General features: G+C 47.6%; 1 protein-coding gene across 1 annotated transcript in view; it reads right to left on the bottom strand.

Annotated features, from left to right (window-relative positions):
- ASCC2 (activating signal cointegrator 1 complex subunit 2) overlaps positions 1 to 16,406 on the bottom strand; it is a 28,137-nt gene extending 11,731 nt beyond the window's left edge. The window contains exons 1-10 of the mRNA XM_082491396.1: positions 16,386 to 16,406; positions 13,294 to 13,393; positions 12,049 to 12,207; positions 11,522 to 11,692; positions 9,668 to 9,797; positions 7,153 to 7,220; positions 5,357 to 5,467; positions 4,324 to 4,436; positions 2,105 to 2,179; positions 1,438 to 1,545 (exon numbers count right to left, since the gene is read on the bottom strand). Of these exons, the coding sequence (XP_082347522.1) occupies positions 1,438 to 1,545; positions 2,105 to 2,179; positions 4,324 to 4,436; positions 5,357 to 5,467; positions 7,153 to 7,220; positions 9,668 to 9,797; positions 11,522 to 11,692; positions 12,049 to 12,207; positions 13,294 to 13,374 (1,016 nt within the window). The 5' untranslated portion in view covers positions 13,375 to 13,393; positions 16,386 to 16,406. The remainder of the gene's footprint in view (positions 1 to 1,437; positions 1,546 to 2,104; positions 2,180 to 4,323; positions 4,437 to 5,356; positions 5,468 to 7,152; positions 7,221 to 9,667; positions 9,798 to 11,521; positions 11,693 to 12,048; positions 12,208 to 13,293; positions 13,394 to 16,385) is intronic.
- Positions 16,407 to 19,760: the final 3,354 nt, after the last annotated feature.

The following is a 19,760-nucleotide window of genomic DNA, read 5'->3' as shown; positions in this document are numbered from 1 at the left end:
GGGAAGATGCCATTTGAAAAACAGATTTCCGACCACTTTTTTGGCTTTTGCAGGAGCAAAGGGTCAAATGGAAACAAGTTACTTTTATGGCTTCAGCAAACATTTCAGCCAGCGAGATCGAAAGCTGTATCGCAGTTAGAATTACAAGACTTCTGAGAGACTTTACAAATCATAGTTTGATGCCTCAGACTTGCAATAAGAAGCAAAGGGCGTGTGGCGCTTTTGTAATTGCGCTCTTATTACACGTCTCGGGATTATAACCATCAACCTCCCAGAAAGTACGCGCTCACCTACGTAAGAACACACGCCAAACAAACTCCTACTGGGTTAGAACATCTAACCCTCCCGTTGCTGCTGGCGCAGTGAGCCTCGCAGCAAGACAGAACGCTCTCTGCAGTAGATCAGCGTTAAGAAAAAGGTATTTCTCTAAAAGCCGGACACATCGTTTTCACATTAGCCTCAGCTCTCGTCCAACTGGCAATGAGTTTCTGGAGCTGTCTTTTACCACTTCTGAAGTATATATAGTCCGTAACAGGGTGGAATCCGAACACGTTATGCTCTCTGGTTCTTTTATGCTGTCAATATTCTGGTGGGTACTGAAAGGCGATGCTGGGGTAAGCCAGGGTAAGGCAAGGCTGCTACTGCTCCTTCAGGGCTGGATTTACAGCACAGCCAGATTGGGCGATGGAGTCCAGGTCACAGTGGAAGTCTTATGTGTTCTCTCAGAAGAAATTCCACCAACAGACCCCCCTCATCTTCTTGGACAACTCTACTGATGCCAAACCAGGGAAAATATTAAAGCAGAGCAGGAGCCACAGATACCAGCAATCTACAAAACCAGTAATAAGCACAGGCAGAGAGACCAGCCTGAGGCAGCACTGGCCTTCCAATCAAGTCCTTGGCTCTGTCCCCAATATGCAGCATGATTTTGGGTCATTTCACTTCACTTTGCGTCTGCGTTTTAAAATAAGGATAGTTATACTTGCCTTCATTACTCACAGAGCTATTGGTTAACAATTTTCACAGTAGGAGGCAAAGGCAGCAGTATCTAGACTTAAAACGACTGTTTTCAGTGATCTCTAACGCTGCCTGACTTTTACTATGGTGTCTCAGTCAAGGTGCCTACACACACCGTTAGAATTCACAACTCCGCCACTAACTGAGGTTAGAAAGCTCGTTGGACCACGGCGTTATCCCGCTCTCGTGGGGTCAACGCGCAGCTCACCACACCAATTCTGGATCATACAGCTTCACCTGGAACATTCCTGCTGTGCAGGACAACAGACTTCTGATCTTAGCCAAAGTCTGTGGCTACAACCCCAACACAAATAGCAGTACCTGTTCATTTTCTCCAGTAAATCTAAAAATGAGGAAACAATCTCCCCCATAACGGCAACTGAATAACTGGCTGGTACCCCAGTGCCCGAGTACCAGTACCTGCTTTCCAAGATGGGCTGCAGACAGACTTGGTTTATTAGGATGTGAAAAGCTTCTATCATCTTCCTTCTGGAATGCGAAATTCTCCTCCACAAATCAGCAAAAACACTTCAGAGAGAGTAAAAAGACACTGTTGGCGTCAGCACAAGAAATCTGAACCTTCAACACACCTTTACTCCAGAGTTAACCCTCTACAGGAGGGAATTCATTAGCAGAATCATTTCTTAGCTGCAAGGACCAGAGATTAGAGCCATTTCAGAGTCATTAAGGAAAATCCATGCCCTGCGCAAAATTGGTCTCAATCACCAATTGTCCTGACGGCCAGACACGTGATATCTCAACTGTACCAGCATAGTCTGCGCCTTAAAACGAGGGCGATCTATACATAGATATCATTCAAGTTTCCACACTTTGTTACAATTTGAATGCGTCTCCCATCAATTTTCTTCTTAGCCAGCAGTGAATGAAATCATTAGTCACCCCACTGCCCAGGAAAATTTGGAATTAGAAAAGCCATCTCTTCAGAGTTCTTTGAAACAGCATAAAAAAAAAAAAAAAGACAGAAAGATTTTGCAGAGATGGATAAAGCAGCACAAAGCAAATTTTTAACTAAACCCCGGGCGACTTTTATTGAAAAGAAAACATAAGCCTTTGCAGACATTTTCACCTGTTATCTTCATAATGCCTCTTCTTAATTGCAGACTCCAGCTCAGGAATTGCCAATTCATAAAACGAAGCTAATCTGTGGAAAGGAGCAACAAAACAGTAACTGTCAATTGAAGTTTCAAAAATCATTTGCTAAGGGACAAATCAAATGGTTAATTTCATTAAATTCTCCTCAATAGCAGTACTCATTAGCATTACCCCATCTTTTTTATTTGCTCCTGGAAACACAAACAAGCAAATATGCACGAGACAAAGAGCAGCAGCCTAAGGAAACCATCAAGGTGTCTTTGAAGATGTAGGCAAAGAAATGCTTTTGAAAAGCATCACGCTACTGAATAGAACAACCAAAAAATATCCCAAACACAAATTTGCAGTCTGCAAAGAGCTGAAATGCTCAAGTCCACCCCAACCCCCCCCCCCCTCCAATATCCTATCTTGCTGAATGCTAAAAGCTGGGATAAAACAGGGTATGTGTCTGTCTCTCTCTTTATAGAGGGGTAGAGGGGAGCATCTGTCGGTCCCGTCTGGGGTCCCTCGGGTCCCCAGTGGTGGATTTGGCCTAAACCACGACAGTATGATTTCCAATAAAAGTCTTACTGGACTTGCTACTCAGCTCTGCTCTAGATGGGCATTTAGATGAAGGTATCCAACACGCAGAAAGCCTAAGAGGAGGTTTCAATAGGATTTGGGCAGGGAGGAAACGAAGTTAGTTTGGTCCGGTTTCACATTTTACGTGCCCGATAGCCCACCCAGACCCCTTCCCGCAGGGACAGGGCACCAAGAGATGCGGAGAAACGCTCTCACGGAATAACAGCCAGAACCACTTCATCAGGAGCTGGATGTTCCAAGTAACGGTTTACAGCGCTTCCCACAAAAACCACGCCTGCTGAACTGATGAGCAGACGCTCCATTAGGAACATTACGTCCACGGCTCATATTAAGAGCCAGATATGTTAAATGAGTATCCTTGAGGCAAACGTAGCAGAAGCTGGTTGATACTTTTAGTTAGGGAGAGAAATTAGCAAGTGTCAGCGGATCGATTCAGACTCGCAGAGGTTCCAAAAAGATGACACGTAAATCAGTTCCCCCCCCCCCCTCACACTCCGAAGACCCGGTCATTAGGCCATATTGAAAAGTAATGAAAATGTTGCCGTTGTCCCAGCGCACAAAGATCTAAGCCTGTTTTAGCACATCTCTGACATCAACAGTAGAATGAAAAGCAAAAAGCTTTCCTCCTCCGAGTAGCCAAGCATGTACTAAGTCCATGCTGCTTGCCAAGCCAAACAGCCACCAGCAGCCCACCAATCTGCTCCTTTTTCAATAACCAACTCGACGACAACTTCCAAAGAGGACAGAAACCTACAGACCCCAGAGCAGCGTTACCCAACCTGTGGTCCACAAACCACTGGCGGCTCTACGACTTCAGAGGTCTGCAATGCGATTGGAAGCAAAAGCAAAATACAAACGTGCGTTTGTTCACGCTAACAAGCAAACAAAACGGGAAATAAGGACAATAAATTAAATCTTCTCTTGGTCCTAAACAAAAGCTGTTATGGAAAGACTCTACAAGGTGATGTGGGGGCTTCAAACAGCTGGAGCAAGGCGGGTAAGTGCCACTCAAGGACATGCAGCCTCTGTGGGAACACACTCGGCTCTCTGGTCCTTGAGACCAGCCTGACTTGTTGTCACCGTGCTCCAGAGTTGGACAGGGAATTCACTGTCAGCCCGGCTGTGACAGCACTGGCGCATCCTCCTCTCCCAGGCAACTCAGCTTTTGCCAAAGCTCAATAATATTCTCCAGCATAAAGCTTAGGCGTAACAGCAAAGGAAAAACATTTATTTTCAGACCTGATGGACTATCACTCCATAAGACTTTCTACTTCCCTCACTTCAGGTCTACAGCACGAAGCTCTTTTTGTCCACAACTCTTTTCTGCTCATTCCTCTCCAAAGCACGGCGGGTACTGAGTACTGTCACGGTTGCCTGGCTCTAGGATCTAGATAATGATGAAGGTGAATACATAACACACAAACTCTAGACGTCTGTATATTCATTTATTTACTGGGACTCTCTGTATTCCCGCCAGTGTGAACCTAGCAGCCTGTAGTTGCATTAAATCTGTCTACTCTTTTAATGATGAAGGCACTGGGACAGGACACAGCAGCACATTCAGTATTTTTACTTCGCCAAGACAAGCTCTGCCTGCAGTCCAAGACGTACCTGTAGCAAAACTCATGTTTCTGGAAGGTCTGGCAAGCCAATGGGAAGACATCAAGAAATGCCCAGAGTGTCGTGCAAGTGTCGCATAAGTACAGCACGATATCCTTCAGCTCCTGAGACAGAAAGAGCAATTACTGAGAGAAAAGCCAGACAAGTTTTCCTGGGAACACAGTACAACTCACTGGCAGGGACACATCATGTTCAGACCAAGCTTTTTTCCAGACTGCACAAAGAGAGTCTTCTATCAACCACAAACACATTACATGTTACTGGGTCTACAGGCAGAGACAACGTCTCTACTAAAACTTCTATCCTTTAAACATCTATAACGCAATCACCACTGCTGACTCTTGTGAACGATTCTATGAAATTATGAGAATCCTCATCAGATCCTGGTTTGGACAGTGCCTTTGCCCTCTACATCTCCTCTGCATACATCATTCTTCCCCGTCTATCTGAAATCACTGCATAGCAGTAATACAGGAAATAAAGGGATAATTTCAGCGGTCCATTTCAGCGCAAGATGCATTTCCAGGGCAGCTGTAACAACTCCCACACACAGAGTGTATGACTAAGATTTTGTCGAAGACCATGCTTATTGAGACGGGGCCTGTCTTTGTGCAGGACCCGCACAAAAAAACCCTCTTACTACTTAAACTACACTGTGGTTAAACAAACATTTCTGAAAAGATCAACTCTGATCACTGCTAGGGTTACCTGGGGACTTCTGTCAGATGCTCCGTTACATTACTTATAAGCTGGTTAAGCAAAAAAAAAAAAAAAAAAAGATGCCAGGTTTAAAAAGAACCGGCTTTGGATACGGTTGGAATGCACACGAGCAAAGCAACCAGCTCACGGTGGAAAGGCTTCATCATCAAGTCATATGACAAACAGTGAAGCAACGACGTGGAACCATGCGCTGTATGAGCCAGCAGCGTTTGGGAACAGAATGACCCGCTGTGGTCTTACTGCTCCGTGGAGTGTTCAGGATGCAGGACTACAAACAGTAAAGTGCCAGGAGCGACGGTTCTACCTGGAGGGGCATGTTCCCCGGAGTCACATTGACTCTTTCTTCCAATTTCTGGGGCTCAGCAGAGGCTCCTTCACACTGCAAGCCACACTTGTGCAAAATATTGTTGAACACCTAGATCATGAGAACAGAACGGCGTTAAAACAGATGGCGCAAAGCAGCGGGACACGCTTTACATGCGATACGTGACTACGCACAGCACAGGGCTGCGTAAGATGAAAGCTGCAACGGAGCCTCGCAGGGTACGGGAGGAAGGGTCACGCTGCGCTTCTGAAATTCCATGCGACCTGCGTGCAATTTAAGTGCAGCTGCATATGGCGGCGGTGCTGCGACAGGGCCTGCAGCTAAGCCCCATGAGAAGCTTAGCTCCATGAGAAGATCGGCCAGCAAGGCCAACACAGGGAGGCCACTCGGGATCCCGATGTGCAAGGGAGAGGTGGGACAACTGGGAAGTTAACACCACCTCCTGCCTACAGCCTGGTCCCAAAGCCTTCCTGCACTCTCCTCTGAGACAGAACAGATTTTGTGGCTTGTATTTCTAAAAAAATAGAATGTGGGGAGAAGCCCACAGAATCGGGGTCTGGATTGCTAACGAACTCTGGTGCAGGACCAACTTTAAAGCGACTCCTCTACGCTTGCACGCTAAGAGATCTGTCAAACCCTCCTCCCGGAGACACGTGAATGAGTGACTAAAGGTACTGGAGTGGCATACGTGGGGTTAATATTACTATTCCACAGGGCATGTGAGCTCCTAAACCTGCACAGGTATCAACTCCTTTCGGTGACAGTGTAAGCACATAAATAACTTCACAGATCAGTAATGACACATCTTTGTTTGAGCTGTTACATCCATACACTTGAGGTACACTGGTATCACCCTGCAATGGTTACGAAGACACCCAGTAAAGAAACCAGTGTTCTGCAGAGAAACCGCTCCAATGTGGTACATCACAAAAGGCAACAGAATCTCTGCTGTCCTCCCCAGTAATTCATTCGAAGGTTTGGTCTTGCATCCTACGCTATTTGTCAAATATGATTCCTAGACTGTTTTTCAAATACGGTATCACCTCTGAGATTTAGCTCTAACCATTTCTTAACACACCGAAAGGAAAAAAAAATGCCGGCTTTCAAAAAGTCAAGTGACTTTATAGGTGTCTTGGGGTAAACGGTGCCTTGGGTTTGTTTATTTTTGCGCACAGGTGAGCTTTTTGGGGACATAAACACGACATTTTCAGGGGACAAAGATGTCAAGGCACCTTGACTTCTCCCTCAGGTCAAACGTGAATCCTGCTTACCGAGTCCGGGGAATATACAAGTTGCTTATGAAAACGAGAGCTCAGATGTGAAGCGGTGCCAAATATCTTTTGTATGGCAACAATGCATCCCTCCCAACAGACTGTCATTTACTCCGGAGAACCTGCAGCGTTAACGCTAACCCATTCCACTATGCCTTAGCTGCCTCTCATGGTCTCTATTTTGTCGGTTTAACTTTCAATGCTTCCCCCACTTGCAGGGGGGATACAAAGAACATTTTTTTTGAACCGCCTAACGAAAATTCCTTGACATTTAACTGCAGAGGTGGCCAGAAGCTGAAGGAAGGTAACAGGAAACAGTCATCACGTAATAGTTTTAGATAAAGGTTTGAAAACTACTTGACACATATTAGCATGAACTAGAGAAAGTAAGCAACAGCAAATGCATTCTGCCTGCCCACGACCACACTTGCTCCCTTCCACCCTCTAAGATATGCCCCATTTCCAGGTGAAACCCAAGCCCTGAGCCAGACAGGAGCACGGTACCTGGAGGACGGTGGGCAGAGTTTCATCTAGGTCGCTGAAGTAACTCGGTTGCCAAGTGAAGATATTTTCTAAGAGAGAGGGAAGGAGACCATTTCCCATTAGTTCAGACATTTATGCCAACAAGCACATTTGTACCCGAAGATGTAGTTGTATTATTCCCTCCCAGTGCCTAAAGGGGCTCCAGGAGAGCTGGGGAGGGACTTTTTACAAGGGCATGGAGTGATAGGACGAGGGGGAATGGCTTCAAACTGGAAGAGGGAAGATTTAGATGAGATATTAGGGAAATTTTTCACTTTGAGGGTGGTGAGCCCCTGGCGCAGGTTGCCCAGAGCAGCTGTGGCTGCCCCATCCCTGGAGGTGTTCAAGGCCGGGTTGGACGGGGCTTGGAGCAACCTGGGCTGGTGGGAGGTGTCCCTGCCCAGGGCAGGGGGGTGGAACGAGGTGATCTTTAAGGTCCCTTCCAACCCAAACCATTCTGATTCTATTACTGACACCCCCCTGTCCCTCCAGGTACAGCTAATAACCAGTTAGGACACAGGCACAGGCTCACTTCTCAACTCATGCACAGGAGCTGAGCCATCAACTCTTCAGCGCAACTGGAGAACTGGTAATGACAATACGCTCATCAGAGCAGAGCCAACGAGATGTTAGATGATTCACGCCCCAGAGGCTGAATCAATGAATAATACAAATACTATCGCTAAACATTCCCAGTTCCTTTATTTGACAACTGGAGTTGACTTTTAATTACTGATATCAGTTCAGCATACACTGGAAAATGTTCTGCAGAATATTTCTTAAAGGTAATGAGGCTTTAGTAATACCTGCTATTATATTACTAGGACTTCATTATCTTTACAAAATACTCCACTGAGTAATGGCATACCATAAATCCTCACCAAGCAAGCACAGAGGCTGCCTATTTTCCTGTGAATTACTGTTCAGACAGTGAAAATTAACAGAGTTCTTCAGCAAGGACAGAGCACAGGTAAGAGTTATGAGACAGGTTTCAGAAAAATTTATACCCTGAGAAGAACCTAAAGTTTATCAAGTTATGAATTACACACCAGAACTGCTCATGCCGTTACTGTTACAACATAATGCAAATAATCAGGTGAGCAAATCATTGCTCCCTTGCGTGCAGCGTTATTGCGTTGCACTCTAAAGCGTATGTATAATTCAAATGAGGTTTCATACACTTAGGTCGTCTTTGGAATATTTTAAGACCCAGAATATCTCAGCTTCACACCTGAAAGAATTATCTGTCTTGTCCTGCCTTCTTCCCGCCTCTGAGGCTTGACAGATGAATTTAGAGTGGAAGTTACCGAAAAAGGATAAAAGGATTCAAAACCGCAAAGGTTTATCTGAGCTTTTCTGGCCTGGAAATATGGCTGCATCACATGATCTCTAATGCTTTTCGTGCTAGTAAACTTGGAAATGAGCCAAAAATAACTACCAAAGAATGGAAAAAGTTTAATTACGTGAACTGCAGACAAAGCAGGTTAGAATTCAGGGAGAAGAGCTCACTTAATCCAAGGTTAGGCACTCCTCCATCTGTGCTCAGGTGCATGTTAAAAATCACAGGTAGTTCCCTTGTGAAAAGAGCACAGGATAAATACAGAAGCCGAACCAATATGCCCTGTCTGCGTCACGCAGGCTCTGGCATCCAAGGCTGAGGTGGTGCTTAATGTGCACTTGCCACTAAGACTGTCTGTACAGATAGAGAAATCTAGGGATAAGCACAGCTTGAGCAACGCTCCGAAGTGCTTTGCGGTTTGAAGACACTATATAAATCAACGTCTGTATTGAAATTTCAAGTTCTCCCACTTCATAGACCAGCGATTACTTCATGTTGCACGTTTCACCTGGCTCCCAGCTCTGGGAACAAAAGCACTCATATGAGCAGTTGGACTGTGCCCCATGTCCTAACCCTCCTCCCTCCCTGCCCAGGAATTGGGTTGTTTGCCCCTTCCCATCTCTACCAGGATTTTACAGAGCCCTCACGGTCCTCTTACAGTAGCTGAGGACACATTTCATTGGCACGGGAAACAACTGCTGAGGCATAACTGAGCCTCGGTGCATGCCTAAGGCCACGAGCCCAGCCCAGGACAGCTAAGCAACAGGCCACGATGCGTTCCTTGACATAAGTGAAGTTCACAGGGGAAAAAAAAAAAAAAAAGTAATCTGATCTAATTGGTCTAGAAATTATAAATTCTAGCTGCTACTGAACAACTCATTTTCCAAGCGGTAACACTGGTATAAAACCCCATTCATCACTGGTATAAAACCCCACTCATCACTGGTATAAAACCCCACTCATCACTGGTATAAAACCCCACTCATCACTGGTATAAAACCCCACTCATCACTGGTATAAAACCCCACTCATCACTGGTATAAAACCCCACTCATCACTGGTATAAAACCCCACTCATCACTGGTATAAAACCCCACTCATCATTATATGAGGAAGCAAAAGCCTAAATGCAACAAGCCGTTCCTTGGCTTAACTAACCAATCATCTTCTGGAGCAGGAGACCATTTCCTTTTCCAAAAAGCACACAGAGGTCCAGAATCTTAGGGATGTCGAACAGGAAGTTATTGTAAATAATTTCTCCAAAGACAGATGGAGTGATAAAATGATCCTACACAGAAGAAAAAAAAAAAAAAAAAAAGGTAATTTAAAGGATAATCCATACCTTATTCTGCAAGAACTCCAGCATTATAATGATACCTGTAAAAACATCTCTCAAAGATGCATTAAGGATTTTGTTTCATAGAAGGCAGCAACTCTGCTTACACCATGTTCTGCAGAGCCCTCCATCCCCACGTTCCCAGCTGCTTGTCCCTGCCACTACACCATCCACCCCACTGGCCTCGCCCCGCTCGTTATAGGGCCAGGCCACACCACGAAACGAACCAATCGACCCAACACCTACAACAAAAAGGTACTTACAGTTCATTCAGTTCCCAGCCCCAGCTCACTACACAGCCGAATAAACCGGCGAGCTGACAGGGGAATGGCTCAGCTCAGTAGTAAGAATGAGTAACCAGGCGTAGGAATGATTTAACTGGCACTGACACGGAAAAAATACACACGAGATCACAGCCTGAGGTTATTGGTACCCCAGAGGAGTGGAATCAAGGCACCAAAAACAACTGCCTCAGTGACAAGTAGGAAGAAAACCCAGGAACCGCAGCTCTATACCCTGACTGCTAGAACGCCGTCAAAACCACAACTCATAACGTTGAAGGAATTTCTTCTAAAATTCTAGATGACAAAAATGCCATTGCCTTTGACACTGAGAAGCAGGCAAGCTAAAACACGATCGTGGATTTTCAGAAGACAAATTTGCTTACGATAGCAGATGTTTTCAATCGCAGCGAAAGGCAGTACGCACATTCCCCCCCGCCAAAGCAGAGGGACGGGGCTTTACGCCGGCTAGGTTCAATTTCTAGAACTCCTGCTGACGGCCTGCATGACAAAAGACTATTCATTCTCTTCAAACTACTCAACTATAAAATGGTTTCAAATGCTCGTCTGCCTCATCGGAGTGGTAAGATTTAATGAAAGACACCATAGAGGTGTCGTATGTTCGCTGAAGCGGTGCCAGCTGCAGGCTCCAGCATTCCTTCTACCTGCTCCCGCCCCAGTCCTCCAACTCCCCCTCCCAAGAACTTTCCTCAAAACATCCCGAATGTCACCACTGCGGTAACTGAGAGAATCAGTACATCACCAAATAACACATCGCGCACCAATGAGGATATCAAGGGAGTAATTGCTAAAACACAAGGTGCCTCACTCATCCTGCCCAAAGGCCTTTGGGAGAATTCCACGGCTGCTGATGGGAGTTGTAGTCACGCAATTAGGGCCGAGCTTGCCTTTCAATTATGATGCCGAGAAAACAGTAATTTACAGCAATTTCATCGTGCGTCTAAAACTCAGGGAAAGTTCAAGCAGACACCAGTATTAGCACAGATTCTGCGACACTGCACGGCACAGAGGAAGTGGCACCGAGGGAGCGAACGCTCGGCTACTGGTGGCCTGAAGAGCCTCTGTTCCATCCAGCCGTCCAAAGGCAGACTTGCTCTTTTTTCCTCCTACAGCGATGTATCATACCACCACACGCGGCTAACCTGCTATTACTTAGCTGATTGCCTGGATCTCTTGCTTAAGAAATCACTGCATAGTTCAGACACTTCAGCTCTGAGCGGTTATCATCTCCGTACGGAGAAACCGACTGATAAAACCAGCCAGGGAAAGGCACGCAGCTAGACACGCACGCAAGAAACATGATTAATTTCTCCGATTGTCTTTTTTTCCTAAGTTATACAGCCCCGAGCACCTGCAAGGCAAAGAAATGTTTACCTTGGACTCCTTGTGAGTGGACATTCTGAGGAAAGTCAGGAAGACACTCCGGTGAAGACATTTCTGCATGTCATTCACCTCTGGATGGCAATCCAACAATGCATCAAACTTGCGAGGGGCATAGCACAGGTAGGAATCCAGACATTTCTGAAGCGTCTCATCAAATATTACCTTGCGCAACGGAAGACAAGAAAATGGAAAGAAGGGAACTGTCACACATTCATAGGTTGCGTTCATGGGCAGCCCAGTTAAATTTAAAAGCAATCTAAAACATTCAAGAGTGCTAAAAGGATTCACATATGCATCAAATACAAGCAAACTCTTAAAATCCACAATGAAAAATTTGTGGGGAAATACTACTTTCTTTGCACTCTGAGGTGCAGTAATTAAAATTCAAATGCTTGACAAATGACATAATGAGCGTATATAAGTCTTTATGAAAACGATTTAAGGTTCGTGGCTTTTACAAGCACCTAGATGGTTCATGCTTTTTTTTTTTTCTCCAGTGCCCACAAAACAGTTATTACCTGGCACCAAAATTTGTCATGAGGCAAAGCCAGAAGCCAGTTCAGGTCATCTGCAATGAATTTTGCTCGCTCCAAGAATTCTTCCACTAAAGCAGGGTCTCTGACAACAGGTGGCGGTCTGTATAGCACAAAAGACCGATCTGCTTTTATTTCTGGGTGCTGCAGAAAGCCAGAACACAGTATTAAAACCACAGAGCAAGCGACAAGAATGCCCAGTTACCATTTGCACCGCTCCCTGTGTTTTTAGGACACCAACACAAAATTACACTGGAATACAATTTGAGATTCAGTTCCCTGCTAACTTCCCATTTTCTAACCTTTCGAGGCAGCAGATCAGTGGGTTTGCATCCTTATTTATGAGCAATATTTTCAGACTGCCATAATTTGTTAGATGTTGCTCCTTGCATTCTATTAACCAAAAGCCTTGCAAAGCAATCCTCCCACACGCTCAAAACAAAGAGCAACAGCATCGTGTCGTGCCTTTGAAACGTGGCCTGCACTCTCTTTTTTTCCTCCTAACTGGTTCTTGCACAGCATCCCACAAAGCCAAACTGACACGATCACCAAATGCAGAGAAAAAAAAAAACATTTCACTGCCCTTCAAAAGGATTACTGAACAGGCTTTGCCCAAATACTCCCACCCTAGAATGAGAATCATGCCGAGTGGCGAGCAGCAGCTTGGAGCTCTGCCTCAACCCGACATATGCCCAGGGTCCACCTCCTGCATTAACAGCAGGTCCCACTTCTGCCACAGGCCCAGGAGAAGGCTCCCTCCATGCCCCCTTATTTCTGGGAGAAAAACCTAACCGTGGCTTTAATTTTCTGACTCCACCGAGTTGATGCCACAGGGAGGGAGGTCACGCGATGCGGTAAGCAGACGGACTTATCCCAGCGCTACAGCTCAGGGCTAAACTTCACACAGAGCTCGCAAAAGCTCCCAAAGTATTCTCTCTATCGCAGCAGAGTTTACACAGCTAATCAGACTGTTCCTCCAAAGAGTAAAGAGTTCTGGGAGAACACAGTTTACTATAGATGTTGAACACAGGAAGTTTTCATTCGCCCATCACTGAAATAAAATTCTCAACTACCTGAATGTACAAAAACATGAAGAAAACAATTTCTTTACCAGGCAAGCTGGCCAAATTTCATCATATCCTGGATCAAGGACTGGTTTTGCCCAAGCCCAAACATAAGCCAATTAGTTGTTGAAGGTCTTGTTTGGATTTCAGGAAAAACAGAGCTCACCAGTGCCGGTAATGTTCTCAGCTTCCCTGTCTTGGGATCCCTTTCTGTCAGCTGGAGCTCATCCAGTGGCAACGCTGGCATCCTGATGGCTTGTCCCTGTCTTCAGCAAAGAGAAAACCAAAAGCAGCACGGGATGAGTTTTACAAGGTCAATCAACCAAAAGCAAAACAAAATAGGCTACAGCCTTACTGTCACACACACAGAGTGGCCACAAATATATTTATGCAAAGCAATTTATACACCACCCAAATGCCAAACCTCGAGGGAACACCCAAGAGCCAGCTGCACGTGCCTCAGAAGAAACCTGTACCGCGGTGCTATACCTTCACCCTCGCTCCCTACTGAGAGAGAGGTCATCGACATCTTCCAGAACGGCAAAAAGCATTTGGGGACATTTAATACGGGAGCTTGATATTTCAATCTGGTTCCTGAAGATGGTGGCTGAACTCTGCTTTTATACTCTATCCCCTGACATTACAAACTGGAGAAGCAATCAAAAGACATCCTGCCAACACACAATTAAAAGAATATTTTTGGTCCTTACATGGCAGAATCACTCAGTGCTCACCCAGATAAGGCACACAGGGTGAGCCTAGAAAACACAGCCTTCCCTTCCCCTGCCTATTGCCCACGTGCTCACAAAACCGCATTTGATTCTACAACAGCCTTTTTAAGATCAGAACTATTTCTATTAACTTTCTGAAATTAGCTGCAAGTCAGACATTAGAGTAATTCAAAAGAAATTACAGTGTGCACTGTTTAAAGAGCTCGGATATTAACAAAAAATGAAAATTGCAGGTTAACAGAGCTTTTCATTTCTTGGAGTTTTATAGTATTATGATTTCTGTGAAATGGTACTAAAAAGTAATGTTCTTGTTAACATCTACGATCACGAGTCTCCTTACACGCACACGTAATTGCATTCCCATTGCCTGGGCAGAACAACAACGAAAACACGAGAAGTGTCCCTACGGCTGACCAATACTGACCCAGGAGCAAGCCCACAGTTCAGACGGCAAGTGAAAGAGTAACATTTTTGGTTCCAGTGAATTTGTCTCCTATGGACTTTGGCAAAAATTGCACCAGTTAATGTTTTAGAGTTGATTTTTTCAGGGGAAAAAAAATCAAAACAAATTACACTTGAGCAATGCCAATGTACTGGACAGCTTAGAAAACTTAAAATAATTGTATCTTTCCAAGGGATTTTAAAGATTAGAATATTGAAAAGAGCATTTTAAATTTTTTTTTTTTTTACGATAAACAATTTCTTTGAAAAACACACTTTTCAGTGGAATAAGCTGAGGTGTTTTTCAGTTCTCGTCATCTATTTAATTTGGCTCTTACAGTTGCTGGCGACGTTCTGAAAATGGCACAAAGACACTGTCGTGGTTTAATCGCGGCCGGCACCTGAACACCATGCAGCCGCTCGCTCACTCCCCCCAGCAGGATGGGGAGGGGGAAGAGAATTGGAAAGGTGAAAGTGGGAGAACTTGTGGGTTGAGGTAAGAGCAGTTTAATAATTGAAATAATAATAAATGAAAAGGAAAATAACAAAAAGGGAGAAATAAAGCCCAAGACAGACAAGCTATGCAAACAAAAAACAACTGCTCACCACCAACCGGCCGATGCCCAGCTGGTCCCAAGCAGTGACTTTCCAACCTTCCCTCTCACTCACACGCGGAGCGTGATGCTGAAGGGTCTGGAACGTCCCTTTGGGCAGCTGGGATCAGCCACCTTGGCTGTGTCCCCTCCCAGCTTTTTGTGCCCCCCAGCCCTCGGCAGGGCAGTGGGAGGAGCAGGAAAGGCCTTGGCGCTGTGCAAGCACTGCTCAGCAGTAACAAAACCAGTGCTGTGTTATCCATGCCGCTGTTTCTAGTACAAATCCACACCACAGCCCCATACCAGCCACCGTGAAGAAAATTAACTCTGCCCCAGCCAAACCCAGCACAGAAATGTCTGTTTGCAACCAGGAAAAAAAAGGGCAAGTGCCTCATTTCAAGCTTGCCAAGCGTCAAACTCTCCAGTCCAAAGCAAAGGCATCTTGGAAGAGACTGGTCCTGACAAAAAAACTTCTTCATCTGGAGAAGAGCAAAAACCCGAGTATGGAATATCCTCAACACAGAGGATCATCCCCGATCACTACCATATGCTTTTCCTCCCAAGAGCTTCGGCCTAAGCTAGAAGGACATGATTAATTCATCGTGCTCTGTGATCTCCGCACGGAAGCCAAACAGCCCTGACAAAGAATACAAGGAGCCGGATTTCTGCCAAGGAAACTTGGGTTTACAGCATCAGAAACATTCTCTGCCCTGCGCTTCCCACTGTCCACCGAGGTGTGCGGACACAGGGACACCCATGGCGAGGTGCACAGAGATGGGGATACCCAGGGCGAAGTGCACAGACAGACATGGGGACATTCAGGGCAAGGCGCACAGACATGGGGACACACATGGCAGGGTGCACAGACAGACACGAGGACACCCATGGGGACACCCTTGGTGGGGAGCATGGAGGGACACAGGAAAACCCAGGGCGGGGCGCACAGATGCCCACGGGGACACCCACAGTGGGTTGCTCAGATGGACACAGGGATACTCATGGATGTTTACACGTACACGGGGACACCCACAGTGGGGTGCAGAAACAGACAGGGGGACACCCTCGATGGGGCGCACGAACGGACACGGGGACTCCCTCGAGGGGGCGCTCAGACGGACATGGGGACGCCCAGGGCAGCCCTCCCCCCTTTATCTACTTTGATGTCCTCCCCCTGCTCCTGCACCTCCGGGACCACCCCCGGTCACCCACCCACTTTCCAGCTAGGCACCGGCCCCAGCTCTGCCCACACACGGCGCCCAGGCCCAGGCCCAGGCCCAGGCCCAGGCCCAGGCCCAGGCCCAGGCCCATCTCCTCTCCCGCAGCCCCACAGCCCCGGCGCCAGGCCCCACCGCCCCCTCCAGGCCCTGCCAGCCCCACGGCACAGCCAGGCTCCATCGCTCTGGACGCCCCTAAAGCCCACGCCTTACCAGCCCCTGCCCGGGCCCCGCCGCCCCAGCCCGGCCACCCCCACAGGGCCGCCGAGCCCAGCTTACCGCGCAGCCACGTCCCGCTGCCACGGCTCCGCCGGCGGCACCACGCTTCCGCGGCTGAGTGGCCCTTCCGGTGCCGGGCGGAAGTGACGGAGGTGGGCGGGGCCAGGCCGTGGCTGCCATTAGCCGGGGAAGGGGAAGAGCCTCGGCTGTGCTCTGGATGCAGAGTGCGGGTTTGGTGGTGAATCCCAGCACAGACCCAGGCTGGGAAGAGAACGGCTGGAGAGCAGCCCTGAGGAGAGGGACCTGGGGGTGGTGGTGGTGGGTGAGAAGCTCACCAGGAGCCGGCAATGCGCGCTGGCAGCCCAGCGAGCCCCCGGCATCCCGGGCTGCATCCCCCGCAGCGTGGCCAGCAGGGCCAGGGGGGGATTGTGCCCCTCTGCTGCGCTCTGCTCTGCTCTGGGGAGACCCCCCCGCAGTGCTGCCTCTGGCTCGGGGGGTCCCCACAGCAGAAGGAGACGGAGCTGTTGGAGCAGGGCCGGAGGAGGCCCCGGAGATGCTGGGAGGGCTGGAGCCCCTCTGCTGGGAGGAGAGGCTGGGAGAGGTGGGGGGGTTCAGCCTGGAGAAGAGAAGGCTCCGGGGAGACCTCAGAGCCCCTTTCAGTATCTGAAGGTGGGCTCCAGGAGAGCTGGGGAGAGACTTCTTATGAGGGATGTAGTGATAGGATGAGGGGGAATGGCGTCAAACTGGAAGAGGGGAGATTTAGATGAGATATTAGGAAGAACTTCTCTCCTGTGAGGGTGGTGAGCCCCTGGCGCAGGTTGCCCCGAGAAGCTGTGGCTGCCCCTTCCCTGGAGGTGTCCAGGGCCAGGTTGGACAGGGCTTGGAGCAACCTGGGCTGGTGGGAGGTGTCCCTGCCCAGGGCAGGGGGGGTGGAACGAGGTGATCTTGAAGGTCCCTGTCCTGGTTTGAGCAACACAGGACTAATTTCTCTTCTAGTCCTTGGGAAAACTGCACTTTTAGACACTCCAGTGTCTGAATTTGGGGAAATACTGACTTTCTAGCCAGCCACGGTGTGCGGGTTTCAAGGTCTCGGTGTTTTCAAGCTCACCAGATACAGGGATGAGGAGGAGCGAGACCCGGGCACTTGACCCACACTGCCAACAGGGTTATTCCATACCATGAACGGCACATTCAGTACAAATTAGGAAGTTTGCTGAGGAGCTCGCTCTCTCCCGTGACGGCTGCCATCCGGAGAACTCCTTGTCCCGGTGCCGCAGCCCTGAGCCCTTCCCCTCCTCCCGAAGCCGCAGTGCTCGCGGTGTCCCGCATTGGCTGTCACTGCTGGGAGTGCACAGCTTCTACGGACAGAATGGGCTGAGGACAGTCCTTGTGTATTTTATACTGGTATCGGGATCAATATTGGTCCTTTAGTGCTATTAATGTTAATATCTAGTCTTACTCTATTAAATCTGTTTATATTTCAATCCTCATGTTTCCTTGTTTTTTCCCAGTTCCCCTTCCCCGGTGGGTTGGGGTCATCAGGTGAGACAATAATTATCTAATTGATAGCAATTTGTGGATTTCTCAAACCGTAGGAGTCCCTTCCACCCCAAACCATTCCGTGTGTCTAAGCAGCCTAAAATACAACCTCCACCACACCCTCTGTTGCTTGGCTAATGAGGAACGGGGCTGCAACGAGGTTCCTGATCCCTCTGTTCAAGCCCTTGTAGATGGCGGACAGTTGGAGTTTCCAGCTGTGTCCCGAGCAGGAGGGACACATCTGGTGGGGAACCACCGATCTGCACTTTAAATGTCGTGACAGGTTGTCCGGAACTTGCCATTTTCACCATTCTTTTGCCATACCTTTTGAATTGCTCATTTTAAAATGAAATATTATTTCTATTTTTCAAATGTCACTACCCAAGTCAGGCCCTCAGGCTGGAGCCCCAGCACCAACAGGCTGTGCAAAACGACATACCGGAACAGAACTCTGGTAACCACATCAGATCCGAGGTTTGCTCCGGTTGTTTAGCGGAGGATAACATTTGGCACCTGAACCACCATTCCCTTGCAAAGGCGTCTATTTATTTCCCCTCCTTTTCCAACCTTCCCCCAGTGGGCTTCAAACGTCTCATTGAGCTGTTTTGAAGCACTATTCCTCTTTTTGTGTTTTTGTTTTTTTTTTTTTTTGTTATCTCACCAACTGTGCACTACAGATTTGATTTCCCAAAGCACTGTGAACTATTGGAGCCTCTGCCCAAAACATTGGTGAAATTAACTATGGACGTGTAACTGAGGTAGGTAATTATATGTATATGCATTATTCATACAACTTAATCTGGCAACCAAAAAGTGCGTCCGTTCACCTGTATACAACGTGCCTTTAACAATTCACAGCACTAAAAGTCAGATCTGAACTCCTAATGCACATCACAGCTTGCCGCTCCCAGCCGCGCCGGGTCACTGCTGGCCCCTCTCGCGCAGGTGAGGCAAAGCGTGAAAAGCAGCTGGCAGGCTGCTGCGCCCTGCTGAAAAACCCTGCTCGCAAGGCTTCATCCAGAAAAACGCTGCTCACAAGGTTTCATCCAGAGCCATGTGAAGTTACTGAACAAGCGGGCTTCATACTGGCTCCGAAGTGGAGAAATTCTCCAGCCAAAAGCTTTTGGAAAAGGAGCTTTTATTAAAAGGATCTTTTTTCTGTATGATTCATGGATGGAAGTTGTTCAGTGCTGAATGTGGCCGTGCAGACTATCAGATGTCACAAGTCCACGGCTGGGAAGAGTGCCCCAGTTCCGGTAGCACTGTTGGTGTTTTGATAGATCCACATCAGTAGTCTCCCGGATGCTGTTTGTGCGGTAAGGACACTCCTGGCTCGGCTGGTGATAAGACACAAAAGCACCTTTTCATTTCAAGCAGCATAAAAAGCACCAAGAGAAGGATTGAAATGCTGGAGCGACCCCAGGAATGTGCCGTCGGAGGTTAGTCTGTTTTCTTTGTGGGTCTGTCACGGGCGCTGCAACATGGCACTCTGCTTCCTGAACAGCACCGAGGTTTCCAGCGCTCCTGCGTTTTCTGAAATTCCACCTCAAAGTCCCGAATAGCAGCCTGGGGGCTGGTTAGAATATCTGCCTCCCTTCGGTGCACTCATGGAAGATGACTGTTTTCCTCCTCCTCGCACAGCAGTCTCAGCAGTTACTGGGCCAAGTGACCTTCTTCCCCACAGGCAGAGCAGGCGAGGCACATCTGCTGTCCCCTCCTTGTTCCCAAAAGGACAGCGCAGAAGGGTTTAGAGACAGCGCAGGTCTGAGGGCGCAGGAAACCTCGAAGGACCGTCACTTCTAAACACATTTTAAAAATAGAAACAAAATAAGAGTTGTGAAATGACAGAGGAAAATGTCAGTGTCATCTAAAAAAACAGACATAGCCATAGGACTA

Source organism: Vanellus vanellus, assembly GCF_965231255.1.
Source record: "Vanellus vanellus genome assembly, chromosome: 16".
Taxonomy (NCBI): domain Eukaryota; kingdom Metazoa; phylum Chordata; class Aves; order Charadriiformes; family Charadriidae; genus Vanellus; species Vanellus vanellus.
The sequence above is the reverse complement of the archived record's forward strand: the minus strand, read 5'-3'. Positions and strand labels throughout refer to the sequence as shown.